The sequence below is a fragment of the Eptatretus burgeri genome, chromosome 9, assembly GCF_056783735.1.
Source record: "Eptatretus burgeri isolate ZD-2024b chromosome 9, Ebu_testis_v1, whole genome shotgun sequence".
Classification (NCBI taxonomy): domain Eukaryota; kingdom Metazoa; phylum Chordata; class Myxini; order Myxiniformes; family Myxinidae; genus Eptatretus; species Eptatretus burgeri.
In genome coordinates, this window is record NC_140969.1 from 61,607,158 (window position 1) to 61,622,064 (window position 14,907).

The window sequence follows — 14,907 nt, forward strand, 5'->3', positions numbered from 1 at the left end:
CGTATGTACGCAGTTTGTTGTGGATATGGAGATGGGGAGAGACGCGGGACCAATGTGCGAAGGAAGGAGGGGTAGGATAAAAGGTGGGGGCGAGCTGTGTCGAAGTGCACATGCTGTGCCCAGAGGTGTGCTGTGTCTTCACTCGTCGGTGAATGAAACAATGACATCCAAGAACCAGGACAAAGACATTAGGCAAGCTGCAGAAATGTTTTTGGGGGAAATGACTAGTGGTCTTTGAACACACGTCCATTGCGGACCTTGTCACGGAGCATTAATCCTCTGCCTGGCGCGATCAAGTTTTTTGTATGAAAGCGGACAGAGGAGCATGTTTGTTGTCCTTATATGAGCCTCTATCTGTCAGGATAAATTATTTGGATTAAAATTGACCATAAAAGCGGTTATCGTGCTGAATGTGTTGGTGCCCTGCTATGAAGTGCGGGCTGTGCGCGATCTTTGCTTGGGAGAGTCGGGCTGCGTGAAGTTTGCCTGAATACGGGGAGAAGCTTTGGAAAAGAAATACTTTTTTTTTTTAACCGAGTGAGGCACGAAAAAATTATCAACACGGTTGGTTGCATCATTATTGTGAGGAGCTCGGTTTTACAATCAATTGTGGTTGGCATCTGTGGTTGAATGTATGAAGTAAGCCGTGTGTGGAGCCCTCGAAGGAGGGAGGGCTGTACGGTGTGGGAGATGGAGTATGAGTGTCTTGACTTGCTCACACCAATGACGAAGATGGAAAGAAATGTTATCTAAACATTGCCTTGTTGGAAAATGTTGGGACTTTTCTTTAAAATTTTTCTTTCACTCTGGCTTGCAGTTTATAAAAATTATATTCTTGTTCATAAAGAACCGTAGTTAGTTGAAAATATATATATCTTTTTGTGTGTGTGAAATTATTTTTGTGCGAGTTGTTTTTGAAAGGTAATTTTTTTGCTTCCTCATGACCTATATTCAAGTTATAATTGTTGAAATGTATCCACTATTCTATAGAGGGGTGGGGTATTGGTGGGCCGGTCGTGATGGTGGATGGGGGGCTTTTCTATGAAGCTAGAAAGTGCGGGCAGAGCTTTCGTGACCTTACGGCTCACTTGGAGCTACTCATAAAAGTGTGCCACTTCTGGAGGAGACTCCCTTTTACCACCTTTCCGCTCCATCAAGATTCCATCTCTAAAAATTATTATAATTGTGGTGTTCCTTTTCCACTATGTTTCTAAGTAACAGAGGGGCAAATGTGGAGCTGTGGAACAGCTCCCAAGATGAAAGCAGCCATTTTAATAGGATTACCTTTTCTTAAAATTGAATGTAGCATTTAATTGAGGAAGCCAAAGCATTTAAGATGCTCTCAGTAAGCTACCATTTTTGACTGTTGGTAATCAAAGCAAGTCGGCTATATCTCTCTCTCTCTCTCTCTCTCTCTCTCTCTCTCTCTCTCTCTCTCTCTCTCTCTCTCTCTCTCTCTCTCTCTCTCTCTGTGTCTGTGTCTCTGTCTCTGTCTCTGTCTCTTTGTCGTGCAGCTGAACATCTGGCTTTCTTGTTGGCCCTTGTAACAACATTCTTTGAGCCTTGGGCTCAGAGAAGCCCAATCATAAATCAGCACTGTTTTGGTATAGTTCAAAAGGGAACATCTTGCAGTAGACTGAGACGATAATATATATATATATATATATATATATATATATATATATATATATATATATATATATATATATATATATATATATATATATATATATTGTGATAAAGATCTGCCTGACCAATAACAGATCTTCTTGCTTGTGAAAGGATCAATGCTTTGTCAGGCCAGGAGAGAATATTTGCTGGGGTGTTGTTACTTTCAAAGAATACGATATCTTAGAAAGGAAATATAAAGCTGATGGAAGTTGGGGAAATCATGAAAACAGATGAGCAGGAAAAGTATTTATAAAGTAAACCAAACTGCTTGCAGGCCAGAGTTTGACTGAGCTGGTATACTGTAGGTATTCTGTGCCTTTCTACTCTCGTGTACACTTTTGATGCGTATTAAAAGCTCTTCTCTACGACGATTGGTGTAGTCATTGCTTGATTGCAAACCCTGATCTCGACATATATATATATATATATATATATATATATATATATATATATATATATATATATATATATATATATATATATATATATATATATATATATATATATATATATATATATTGAGGTATAGTAACCAGAGAAACAGGAGATAAGTTAAAATTGGAATTGCAGTGCATAGATACTGAGAAGCATTGGAGATAGAGGGGTACAGGGATATTTGCAGGACAGGTTTGTCCTGTTTTGTCAGGTCAGGTCAGATTAGATCTGTGACTTTCCAAAGGTACCACGTAAACCTGCTCTAACCTGTTCCATGGTCGGGTTGTCGGGGACTAAACCATCTCTCCCACCAAGTTTCTTGGTGAGGAGGGTGTATGATGTGTACACCCAGCAGGATTCAAAACAAAACCTGTTAAAGGGCGGAGGACCGCCTTGTGAGACAATGGTCATCCATATGTAGTGCCCAACTGTGTCTGCGGATGTCCTCCTGCAGTTGGGTTGCTTTTTATTAGGAGGTTGGTTGCAGGATTTGCACTCCGGCCACCGTAAAACCCTTCATCCCACAAAACATACCAAAAGCAAAAATAAATCTGAAAACTCACTCAGTGGGAGTAACTCCTGTGCAGCTTCCCTTTGCATAGCAGCTCACCGGATAACGGTATTGGGGCAAAGCCTTCAGGACCCCCAATCTTTGATGACAGGAGGGAAACCACGGGGTAACCTTCAAGGGTCAGATTGCAGTCGTGTGTGTCGGGGTGGTGCTGAGATGTCGTCCACCAGACGGTGGTCTCCTTGGGTTAACCTAAGGTGGTACCTTCGGGTGGGTGCCTGCAATGTCATATCCCGTAGAGAGGATGATCAGCTGTCTCTGTTAGCATCTGAGCTAAAGCGTTTGCACTTCAGTATTTCAGCACTCTCTGAGTTCGGAGACCAGATTGCGGCAAGATCATGGCAGGTGGTTTCACCTACTATTGGTCTGGTCGCTCTGATGGTTACCATGCCCAAGGAGTTGTTGTAGCTGTGCCAATAAGCGAGCTCCAATGATAATTGAGGTAAAACCAGTCAACAAGCGTATTATGAGACTAAGGATTCATCATTCCTTGGGTGTCATTTCCCTGGTCTCTGTATATGCTCCCACTGAGTCGAGTGATCTCACCGTGAAGGACACATTCAATGCCACACTCAATTCTGTGGTTGATCAGTGCCCCAGGCAAGATACTCTTCTATTCTTGGGGGATTTCAATGCATCGATTGGAACTGATAGGGATTGTTATGAGACATGTGTTAGTCTCCATGGGTCTGGAACTGTGAACCAGAATAGCATTAAGTTCCTTGACTTTTCAAGAAGTCATGGACGTTTGGTGGCCGGTTCATGGTTTCAGCGCCCACAAGCTCATCGCTGGACTTGGTATTCCAACGGTGGTGGTGTGGTAAAGGAGATTGACCATGTTCTCATTGATGGTCGCTGGAGGATGATCCAGAACTGCAGGGTCTACCGGAGGGCTCAGTTCTTCAATACTGACCACAGGCTTGTTATAGCAACTCTTAAGTTGCAGATTAAATCTGGGAAATGGTACCATCCCCGCCTAGGCTGGATGTTGGCAAGCTCAAGGATGAGAGGGTAGCTGTGGAGTTTGCAAACAGGCTGAGTGGAGATTTGGGGGGTCTGGGTGCTTTGGGAGATCCTGAAGATTGCCTTCAACACCACCGTCCTTGATGTTGCTGAAGGATGTCTTGGAACTCATCAAGGGGTGAAGAAGAATTTTGTCTCTCAAGGGACACTGGATACCATTGACCAGAGTCACAGGGCCAGGCTGAATTGCAGATCTATGCTGTTCAGGGAACTGAGGCGTAGAACTGCACGTGCACTCAGGATGGACAAGGAGGCCTATGTGCAAGGAATCTGTGAGGGGGTAGAGCATCACCTGTGGTCAAATGATTCTCGTTCTGCTTACAGGGAATTTGCGCATTGTGTTCCTCCAAGCCCATCCCTCGGTGTACTGCAGTTCGAGCGGAGGGTGGTAGGCCATTGACAGAGGAGTCCAAAGTGAAGGCCCGCTGAGCCGGTTACTTTGAGCCGCGGTACCAGGCTGATCGACTAACTGTCGAGTTGGTTGTCAGGGGTGTTACTATCCCTACTGCTGACCCTCCAATAAACTGTGGTCTACCTTCGTTTGTGGAAACACAGACTGCGGTGAACCGGTTGAAATGGGATAAAGCTCCTGAGATTTGTAGCATCCATGCTGAACTTCTCAAGGCTGGTGGAAATGCTGCACTCGTGTCATTGCATGCAATTCTGTGCTCTGCCTGGAACACAGGCATCATCCCAAATGTCTGTAAGAGGGGCCTTGTTGTCCCCCTCTATGAAGGGAAGGGTGATCGCCAAGACTGCAACAACGATCGAGGGGCGACGCTGCTCTCAGTGCCGGGCAAGGTCTTTGCTCAGATAATTCTTCATTGGGTTTGCCACCATCTGCTTGAGCACCAGCATCCAGAGCAGTCAGGCTTTACACCAAGGAGGTCAACGATTGACTGTACCCTTGCTCTTCGTGTCCTCACCGAACACAGATGAGAGTTTCAGCAGGGGCTGCCCTCTGGAAGATTCTTGGTCTTCGTGGGGTGCCAACAGAACTGATCAATCTGATGTCTGAACTCTACTCTGGTACTGAGAGTGCTGTGAGATGTGGTGATACAATATCTGACTTATTTCCAGTTGTTACTGGAGTTTGTCAGGGGTGTGTGCTGGCCCCCACACTTTTCAGCACTTGTATGGACTGGATTATGGGGAGGATGTCGGAAAGATCAAGTTGTGGTGCATCGTTTGGGGATGTCAAGATCTCTGACCTTGATCTCTCAGATGATGCAGTCATCTTTGCGGAGACTGGATATCCTTTTGGGGGCCCTCGAGGTGCTGAATGAACAGTCAGAGCCACTGGGATTACAGGTTTCTTGGGTCAAAACTAAGATCCATGGTTTTAGTGACATCTTGGATGCTGCTATTCTGTCTGGACCTGTTTGTTGTGAGGATGTTGAGGTCACGGAGAGATTCACTTTCCTTGGCAGTGATATTCATGTCTCCGCTGGCTGTGAGCCAGAGGTCAACAGACATCTGGGTCAGGCCTGGGAAGTCATGGATTCACTGGATCATGGGTGGGGCGCTGCCGGTACCTGTGCAGGAGGACTAAAGTCTGAGTGTTCAAGTCATTGGTGCTTCCAGTCTTGCTCTATGGATGTGAGACTTGGACTCTGACCAGGGATCTGTGATGAAGACTTAATTCCTTTGGTACCAGGTGTGGAGCTGTTGAACATCTCGCAACACTGAAAAACAGCCATTACTGGTGAAAATACTTTAAACGATCAAGAGTAGCCTTTAAAAAGTATAAACAGGTGTTGTGTTCATTCTGTTGCTTCATCTTTAAAATAGAACATCTGGCAGTAGAATGAGAATATAATGTATTGTGATAAAGATCTGCCTGTTACATTGACCAACAACAGATCTTCTTGCTCGTGAAAGATCAATGCTTTGCCAGTCCAGGAGAGAAACAGTGCGGGGGTGTTGTTACCTCAAAGGAATACGATATCGGAGAAAGGAAATAGAAACCTGATGGAAGTTGGGAAAATTATGAAAACAGATGACAGCACAAGGGGAGCAGAACAAAGTATATATATATATATATATATATATATATATATATATATATATATATATATATATATATATATATATATATATATATATATATATATATATAGTAAACAAAACTGCTTGCGAGCCAGAGTTTGACTGAGCTGGTATACTGTAGGTATTCTGTGCTTTTCCACTCTCATGTGTACACTTTTGGTGCGTATTAAAGGCTCTTCTCTACCATGATCAGAGTGGACGTTGCTCGATTTCAATCAGCCTTGGAACTTGATCTCAACACCAGGTCTCTTTGGAGAAGCCTTGGCTATCGCTGATCTGACTTTGTGTCCAACGAGCAGTTGCTGAGAGAGACTCAAATGACTGCAACACCAGGACGCCAAGGGGCGATTGGGATAATTGCACCATCAGGATCGTCTGGGTCAGTGGGTGAGCAAGTGGTGGGGGCAGGTGAGCACATGCATCTTTGGTGAAGGTAGTGGTGTGAACCCATGGGTCGGTTCGGGCAGGCAGAATTCACAACATCTTTGTTTATGTCGAGATCTGCATTTGTTATCTTCTGACGTCAGCATCGGTTGGTATTTTAAAAACGCGTTTTTCATATCATAGCGGCCACCGTACGTGTGAAGGCTCTCCGTGCACTGTACTTCCTGCTCCAAAATTCTTGAGATTTAATCGGACAATTTTATTTTTGTCACAATGGTAGACCGTGGGGTTGTTTACATTTGTTTATTGTATTTGAGCTCGGACCAGTAGTTTACTTTGCACTGTACAGTCTACTACGATGAAACGGGACAGTATTTTGAATACCCAGCCAAAGTGCATGGACTCTACTGCTCCCTCTAGCGGTCGTGCTTGCTGCTGATACCCAGCCCCCCACAACAATATGGTCTTAAGAAAGGGTAAAGTGGTTACCCAAAAAGTTTTGCTTGGTTGGCTCATAAAAATGAGCTGTACAAGCAAAAGGGGGATGATGTAGAAGGAGGTGCTGAGAATATGGTACACTCAAGAACTTGCAGAGGTGGGAGAAAATCGAAAATTTGTAAAATCGAAAGTTTTAGAAGAAGCTATGTATCATCAAAAGTTTGTGGTGTGCGCTGCCTTTGGGCTGTTGGTTGCATCACTGGTTTTGGCATGACTGTGTTGCTGATGCGGTGCCCCTATTACCAGTGTACTGATGTTTATTCTTGTCAGTCTTGAAGGAATGACAGGCTGAGTTAGCCCTCTGGGGTTCGTTTAGTTGTAAATGAAACTTGAGCTCAGGGCTCTGGGATCCCGGTCACCACTGTAAGTGCTAGGCCAAACAGGACATACAATTATTGGTAAAATGTCTGGAGAATATATGGACATATATAAATGAATATTAATTCTTGTGATGCGAATAAATATTGTGAAAGAGTTTGACAACAGGGTGTTCACTGTTGTCTAAGATATGCTAAGTCTAAGTCCAGTGGACTGGACCCTTTGAGGTATTATTGATTACCCAAGGAGCTGTCAAGAAAAGTTAAGCCAATCATGGATTCACGCATCTCATCGCAAAAGGATACAGGAAATCGAAAAGAGAAAGAATGTTACTGGAGGTTTATAACAGATGTGGCAGTGTTTGATTAGCATGTGTATAATCGTGATAAACATTGGGATCAATTGCTTGAGGAAGGCGTATATGGGAAAACACTTATAGGGCCCTTTTATACAATTATTCATCTCGTGTGCCAGGGGATGAAGGGGACAAAGGCATTGTATGCCTGGAACAAGGCATACTGTTACATGAAGGGATAACTAGGACAAGGATAAATATAAGGATGCGAATAAATAATCTTGCGAAATCCCAGACATCATTAATGGTATATTTCTGTGACCGAGCGGAACACCTAAGGAAGGTAGCTGCAGAGTACCATGACTATTTTAAGGAAGAAGGGTTCAGATTATGGGTAATGGAAGTGTCTGATAAAGGGGGAACATGGAGATTACACATATTGATCGTTGGCCTTATGATATTCAGTGTTATTGTCATCATTGCATGCATAAAAGTAATGATCGGTGTGTGTGTGTGTGTGAGAAAATTTACCATAGTGACGACAATGGTGGTGCATGAAGTTTTCCTGGACCAACAATCTTTGAAGACCCAGAAAACCCAGAAAATGAAGAACCTAGTTAAAAATTTAGTCGAGACACCGTGATGGTGGTATTATGTTGTTTTGGGAAAGATGAAAGTATAGACACGAGTGCTTTGGGAATGACAAAAACTTAAAAAAAAAATTCCTTGTCGTTCATAAAGAACACTCTACTCAAACTCACATTGGATGAGTGTCTCAAATTGCTTGCACCAACGGTGGAGATGGAAAGAAATATTATCTAAACATTGCCTTTCTGGCAAATATTGGGATTTTGTACTTTCTTATTTTTTTACTCTGGCTTGCAGTTATAAAATATATTCTTCTTGTCATTCATAAAGAACAATAGTTAGCTAAAAATATATTCTTACTTGTTGTTCATAACGAACCCGAGTTAGTTAAAAATATATGTATCTTTTTCGTGTGTGCAATAATTATTGTGTGAGTTGTTTTTGAAAAGTAATTTTGCTTCCTCATGACTTATATCTAAGTCATAATTGTTGAAATGTATCCACTATTCTACAGAGGGGTGGGGTATTGGTGGGCCGGTTAGGATGGTAGAGAGGGGGCTTTTCTATGAGGTTAGAAGGTGCGGGCAGAGCTTTCATGATGTTATGGGTCACTTGGAGTTGACCATAAGAGTGGACCACCTGTAGAAAAGACGCCTGCCTGCCATCCTGCCGATCCATCGAGATTCCATGTCTCAAAAGTTATTGTGTAACTGTGGTGTTCCTTCTCCACTATGTTTCTAAGTAACAGAGGGGCAAATGTGGAGCTGTTGAACATCTCCCAACACTGAAAAACAGCCATTATTGGTGAAAATACTTTAAACGATCAAGAGTAACCTTTATAAAGTATAAACAGGTGTTGTGTTCATTCTGTTGATTCATCTTTAAAATGGAACATCTGGCAGTAGAATGAGAAGATAAAATATATTGTGATAAAGATCTGCCTGTCACATTGACCAACAACAGATCTTCTTGCCGTGAAAGATCAATGCTTTGCCAGTCCAGGAGAGAAACCGTGCTGGGGTGTTGTTACCTCAAAGGAATACGATATCTGAGAAAGGAAATAGAAACCTGATGGAAGTTGGGAAAATCATGAAAACAGATGACAGCACAAGGGGAGCAGAACAAAGTATATAAAGTAAACAAAACTGCTTGCGAGCCAGAGTTTGACTGAGCTGGTATACTGTAGGTATTCTGTGCTTTTCCACTCTCGTGTGTACACTTTTGGTGCGTATTGAAGGCTCTTCTCTACCATGATCAGAGTGGACATTGTTCGATTTCAATCAGCCTTGGAACTTGATCTCAACACCAGGTCTCTTTGGAGAAGCCTTGGCTATTGCTGGTCTGACTTTGTGTCCAACGAGCAGTTGCTGTGAGAGACTCAAATGAGATTTGTTACCTGCATAGTCCGTGAGCGTCAGTTGCGGCTGTATGGACACGTGGCTCATTTTCCTGATGCTGTTCCTGCTCACCAGTTTCTCTCAGCGAGGGAGCCCCGTGAGTGGAGGAGGCCAATAGGCCGACCACATTCCTCGTGCTTGCAGCAGATTGATCAACATCTCAAGGAGATGGGGATAGGCCAGGCATCTGCCTGGGGGATGGCCAGACGGAGGCCCTTGAAGTCCTGCCATAAAGTAGAAGCAGCGACGCACTGCTCTGGCGCATGCTCCCATACCTGACCTGACCTGACCTGGTTGATAACTTGAGGATGGATGGGTGATTGGGTACATCTCTGCAAATTGTAATGCAGCTGTTAGAGGGTCTTGTCAAGGGATAGTGTGTGTGATCAGTGTTGTACATTCTTCACCCGAAAACTGCCTTCACCAACCTCCACCTTTCCCCCAAGAAACGTTTTCAATTTTTATTTTTTAAACACCCTGGTGATGTTCCTGAGCCTGCCACACTTTCCCCACCCCCAATTCCTACGCAATAAAATTACGCCGTTAGCTTTGATGGATTTATTTATCCTGGTGTTCGTTTAGCACGACCCAGATGGGCTGAATAGCCTCAATATCTGTGCCAAATTTCCTTGTTATTCCTTGTGAACTGGAAATATCCTGCACTCTGGTTCCCTTCCCTTCATGTGCAGCTTTTTTGGCTGCTGGTTGCATCAATGGTTGGGGGCACAGCTATGCCACTGATGCAGTGCCCCTATTACCAGTACACTGGCGCTCATTTCACTGACCTCAGAAGGATGACAGGCTGAATCAACCCACCGATGTTAATTCAGCAGAAAACGGGGCTCAAACTCAGGATCCTGGGATCCTAAGCCACCCCCATAACCGCAAAGACAACACCAGGCTCTCGCACTCTGGTGAACTTACTCCACAGGTTAAACTACAAAATTACAACTTATCTTTTTACTTTACTCCATCTTAACATAAATATCTCATCTCAATGAACATTACACAGTCATATATAAATCAAAATCTGTTCCGCAATCAAATCAGGGACCTACAAGTGTTAATTATCCCTTTGTACCAATAAACTGCCAAACAGAAGTGAAGATTTTGTGGCACATATTAACATTCGTTAAAACCCACCTGCTAGACGTTGCCAGCGATTCTCTGCATCCTGCATCAATTTCTGTGCTTCTGCACGGAGAACTTCCACACGTCGATGAACGTCATCTGTGCCTCCAGACTTTTTATCCACCAAATCACGAAGGGCATGAAACTTGTCTCTCACTGCGCCATCATTTGTCTATGTAGAAGGAAATATAAATGAACTCTCATTAAGATGAATGAACACATATTACATGGAGCATTCATCTTTCTTTAAAGATCCTTCCACAGAACTTCAACCCACAAGGAGGTCATTTGGGCCATCAAGTCTGTGCAATGGTTGCTAACCTATAGTTGTTTGTCCATGCTGTATCCTTTTAAAATGCTGAGCATCAATCAAGGAAACAGCACATCCAATTTTTTAGTATTTGGTATGACAGCCAGGGACGGGTTCAAACCGCCGACCTCTAAGACTCAGAGCATATGCTCGAACCATTACACCTCTAAGTCTGGTTATTTTTGGCATTTCTTTCTTCATGTTTTTTTTTTTTAATGTTGTTCCAAACACACTTAGCTTCATGGGTTCATCATTAGATATTAAATAAGACGGTTCTCTGAATGGGTGTATGTATGTACATCTGAAAATCATAGAAAACAAGAAAAAGCAATCAGAGATTGCAGACCCTCACCAGGACTTGTTTTGTGTGGTGCATTTTGTGTGGTGTGTATTGTGAGGCGTTTGTGCACTAGTGTGTTACTTAATTAATGAGAAACATAATTAGAACTGCTGGCAGTGATGACCGGGTACCAAAACGTCCCGCTTTGATGCAACCCAGCTTTGAACAGACACCAAACCCTGACCCATGACGTTTTTTTTTTATTAGAATGGCATTAAAATAAATTCAATTCAAATCAAATGAAAGGCCAAATAGGTACAGTCCTGCATTGGAGTAATCAGAAGGAACCTAAACAAGCAAAAAGCAAAGATGAAATCATCAGGAGGAACCTGGACAGGATGCACACTTCAGCTGCTACTCCTTCACCCTCAACAAACCCATCCAGGCACAGCCAAGTGAGCCTTATTCAAAAAAAACAACAAAAAAAATCAAATAATTCTGACTGCCAGGCCATGTGTCTGATCAAGTTGAAATCTAAAACATGTATTTCCCATCTCTACGAGTTTCACGTCGATATTTTGAAAACGCGCCCAAGACGAACACCGTCCAGACGCGTCTTAGATGAACATCGCTCGGTTACGCACGGAGATGAATACCACTCAGACGCGCCTGGAGATGAACACCGCCCGAAGATGAACAACGCCCGAAGATGAACACCGCCTGGAGATGAACACTGCCCAGAGATGAACACCGCCCGGAGATGAACACCGCCCAGAGACGAACACCACCCGGACGAGCCAGGAGATGAACACCGTCCGGACACACCTCGAGATGAACACCGTCCGGACACCCCCAGAGATGAACAATGCCTGATTGCCATTTATTAGTGTAGATGATTGTTATGTATATTGCTTGCACTTCTAATTGCTTCATTTTATTTGTGTGCCTTTCGAAGATTGCTTTATACAAGCTGTGAATTCAGAAGCCTGAGGTCTCTGCCAATGTATCTTATCTTGCAAAATGCATGGCTTGCAACATGATGTTTTCCCCTCCTCTTCTTGCTTGTTCAGCTACTCCCTGAAACTTCACTCTTGCAACAGAATATTGCATAATGCTTCGTAAAGTCAAACACTCCACCACATTATTTGACATTGGATTGTTGTGCATTCCGATTTAACTCGCAACTTAAATCAGTGTAAGTTTATGGCTCATTGGAGCAGCTTGTTCTTCTTTGAGCAACTTTGAATGTGAGAACATGTCGGGGGAATTATTCACATTCTTTTATGTTTGCAACTGTTTGGACATCAGTTGAAACTTTGTTTGCTTTCCCTGGGAATTGTAATGTTAAAGTAGTTTTACTCTTAAAGCACGTTGGACCTCTCAGTAAAACATTAATAGCTGTAACAGGTCTGATAAATAAAGGCATTCTGCCCACGTATCAGAATATTGATTAAATCCTTATCAGGTCAGGTCAGATATGGGAGCAGGTGCCAGAGCAGCACGTCTCTGCGTCCACTTTCTGCCGGTACTCCAGGTGCCTCCATCTGGCCATCACCCAGGCAGATGCCTGGCCCATCCCCATCTCTTTGATATGCTGATCAACACCACAAGACATGTAGTGGGCCATTGGCCCCCTCCATTCATGAGACTCCCTCGCTGAGAGAATCTGGTGAGCAGGATCAGTGGGGAAAACAAACAACATGTCCATACAGCCACAGCTGATGCAGATAACAAATCTAATTTGAGTCTCAGCAACCGCTCGTTGGACACAAAGTCCTACCAGTGATAGCCAAGGATTCTCCGAAGAGACCTGGTTCCAAAGGAATTAAGTCTCCATCTCAGATCCTTGGTCAGAGTCCAAGTCTCACATCCATAGAGCAAGACTGTAAGCACCAACGACCTGAAGACTCAGACTTTCATCGTCCTGCACAGGTACCGACAGTGCCACACCCCATGATCCAGTGAATCTATGACTCCCCAGACCTGACCCAGACGTCTCTTGACCTCTGGCTCACACAGCCAGCAAAGACATGAATATAATTTCCAAGGTAAGTAAATCTCTCCATGACCTCAAGATCCTCGCCACAAACAGGTATAGACAAGATAGCAGAATCCCAGATGTCATTGAAAGCCTGGATCTTAGTTTTGACCCAGGAAAACAGCAATCCCAGCGGCTCCACCTCCTCATTCAGTACCTCAAGGGACCCCAAAAGGATATCCAGAGTCTCCAGCAAGATGACTGCATCATGTACGAAATCAAGGTCAGATAGCTTGACATTCCCAAACGATGCACCACAGCTTGATCTCCCTGAGATCCTCCCCATAATCCAGTCCATACAGGTGCTGAAAAGTGTGTGGGGGGTGGGGGGGCAGGACACACCCCTGACAAACTCCAGTAACAATTAGAAATATGTCGGAGATGGTATCACCACATCTCACAGCACTCTCAGTTCCAAAGTATCGTTCAGACATCAGATTGATCCATTTTGGTGGCACCTCATGAAGACCAAGAGCCTGACAGAGGGCATCCCGATTCACCGAATCAAAAGCTTTGCAAAGATCATGACAGGCTGTAAGCAGCCCATGGCAAAACTCTCGTCTGCATTCGGTGAGGACATGAAGGGCAAGGATACAATCAATTGATGACCTCTGTGGTGTAAATCATGACTGCTCTGGGTGCTGGTGCTCAAGCAGATGGTGATGAACCCAATCAATAATTATCTGAGGAAAGACCTTGCCCAGCACTGAGAGCAGTGCCATGCCTCGGTAGTTGTTTCAGTCCTGACCATCACCCTTCCCTTTCCAAAGAGGGACAAGGCCACTCTTCCAGTCAGTTGGGAGGATGCCTGTGATCTAGGCAGAGCATAGAACTGCATGGAACGACATGAGTGCAGAATTTACACCAGCCTTGAGAAGATCAGCATGGATGCCACAGATCCCAGGCGCTTTATACCATTTCAAACGGTTCATTGCAGCCTGTGTTTCCACAAACAAAGGTGGATCACTGTTGATTGGAGGGTCAGCAATAGAGATGGTAACACCCCTGACATCCAATTCAACACCTGATGGATCAGCCTGGTACAGCCGATCAGAGTAACCGGCCCAGCGGGCCTTCAATTCAGAATCCTCTGCCAAGAGGCCTCCACTCTCCGCTCTAACTGCAGTACACCGAGGAAAATACTTTTTTTTTTTGCATACCTTGTCGAGGCTCGTATGAGAGCTAACACATAACGCACATCATGAGACAAGATGGGCGGGAGTGGGAAGGACAAAACAGTGGGGAACAGACACATTAGGATATCTGGGGAAGGGAGAGGGATGGGGCGGGGAGCATGGAGCATACAAGATGGACATTACAGGGACTTTCAGGAAGGAAAGCAGGGAATTTGAAGGAGGTGGGTTTGGGGTGGATTAATGGGAGTAGAAAAGATTGAGGATTTGGATGGGGGACAATAAGAGGTGGTGGTGAACAGCTGTGTTGAAGGCCTGGAGGGAAGAATGGGATTGAACAAAGTGAGGGAGTTTATTCCAAAGGTGGAAAAAAGAGGAATGAGAGAGTGAAGGTGAGCAGTGATTCATGATTTTGGTAGTTTTAGCAGAAGAGGGTTGTTGGCGGACCTTGAGTGCCCTGCGGAAATATAGTGGGGACGCCGCAGCCATATTATTTTTAAAAAAAATAACCTTCAAAAATCATCTCCGAAGTGGCTGAACAGATCGAGGCAAAACTTCACAAAAATGTTCCCCAAGTCATGGGTGTACAAGTTTGTTAAGAAATAATCGACAGGTCACATGGGGTGGCAGTCATATTGGATTGAAGAAAAATATTAAATGTTTTCTCTGGAACTGCTTAATCAATCGATGTGAAACTTCACATTCATGATGTATTAATCATGGGGAAAACAGGTTTTAAATTTCAACTTGATCAGACGCATGGTCTGGCAACTAGAATTATTTTTT

The 14,907-nt window shown here is 43.9% G+C and overlaps 1 protein-coding gene across 2 annotated transcripts in view; it reads right to left on the reverse strand.

Annotated features, from left to right (window-relative positions):
- LOC147020197 (laminin subunit beta-2-like) overlaps positions 1-14,907 on the reverse strand; it is a 256,934-nt gene that overhangs the window by 30,773 nt on the left and 211,254 nt on the right. For both annotated transcript variants that reach the window (XM_085895329.1, XM_085895331.1), the window contains one exon: positions 10,373-10,532. In XM_085895329.1, the coding sequence (XP_085751455.1) occupies positions 10,373-10,532 (160 nt within the window). The remainder of the gene's footprint in view (positions 1-10,372; positions 10,533-14,907) is intronic.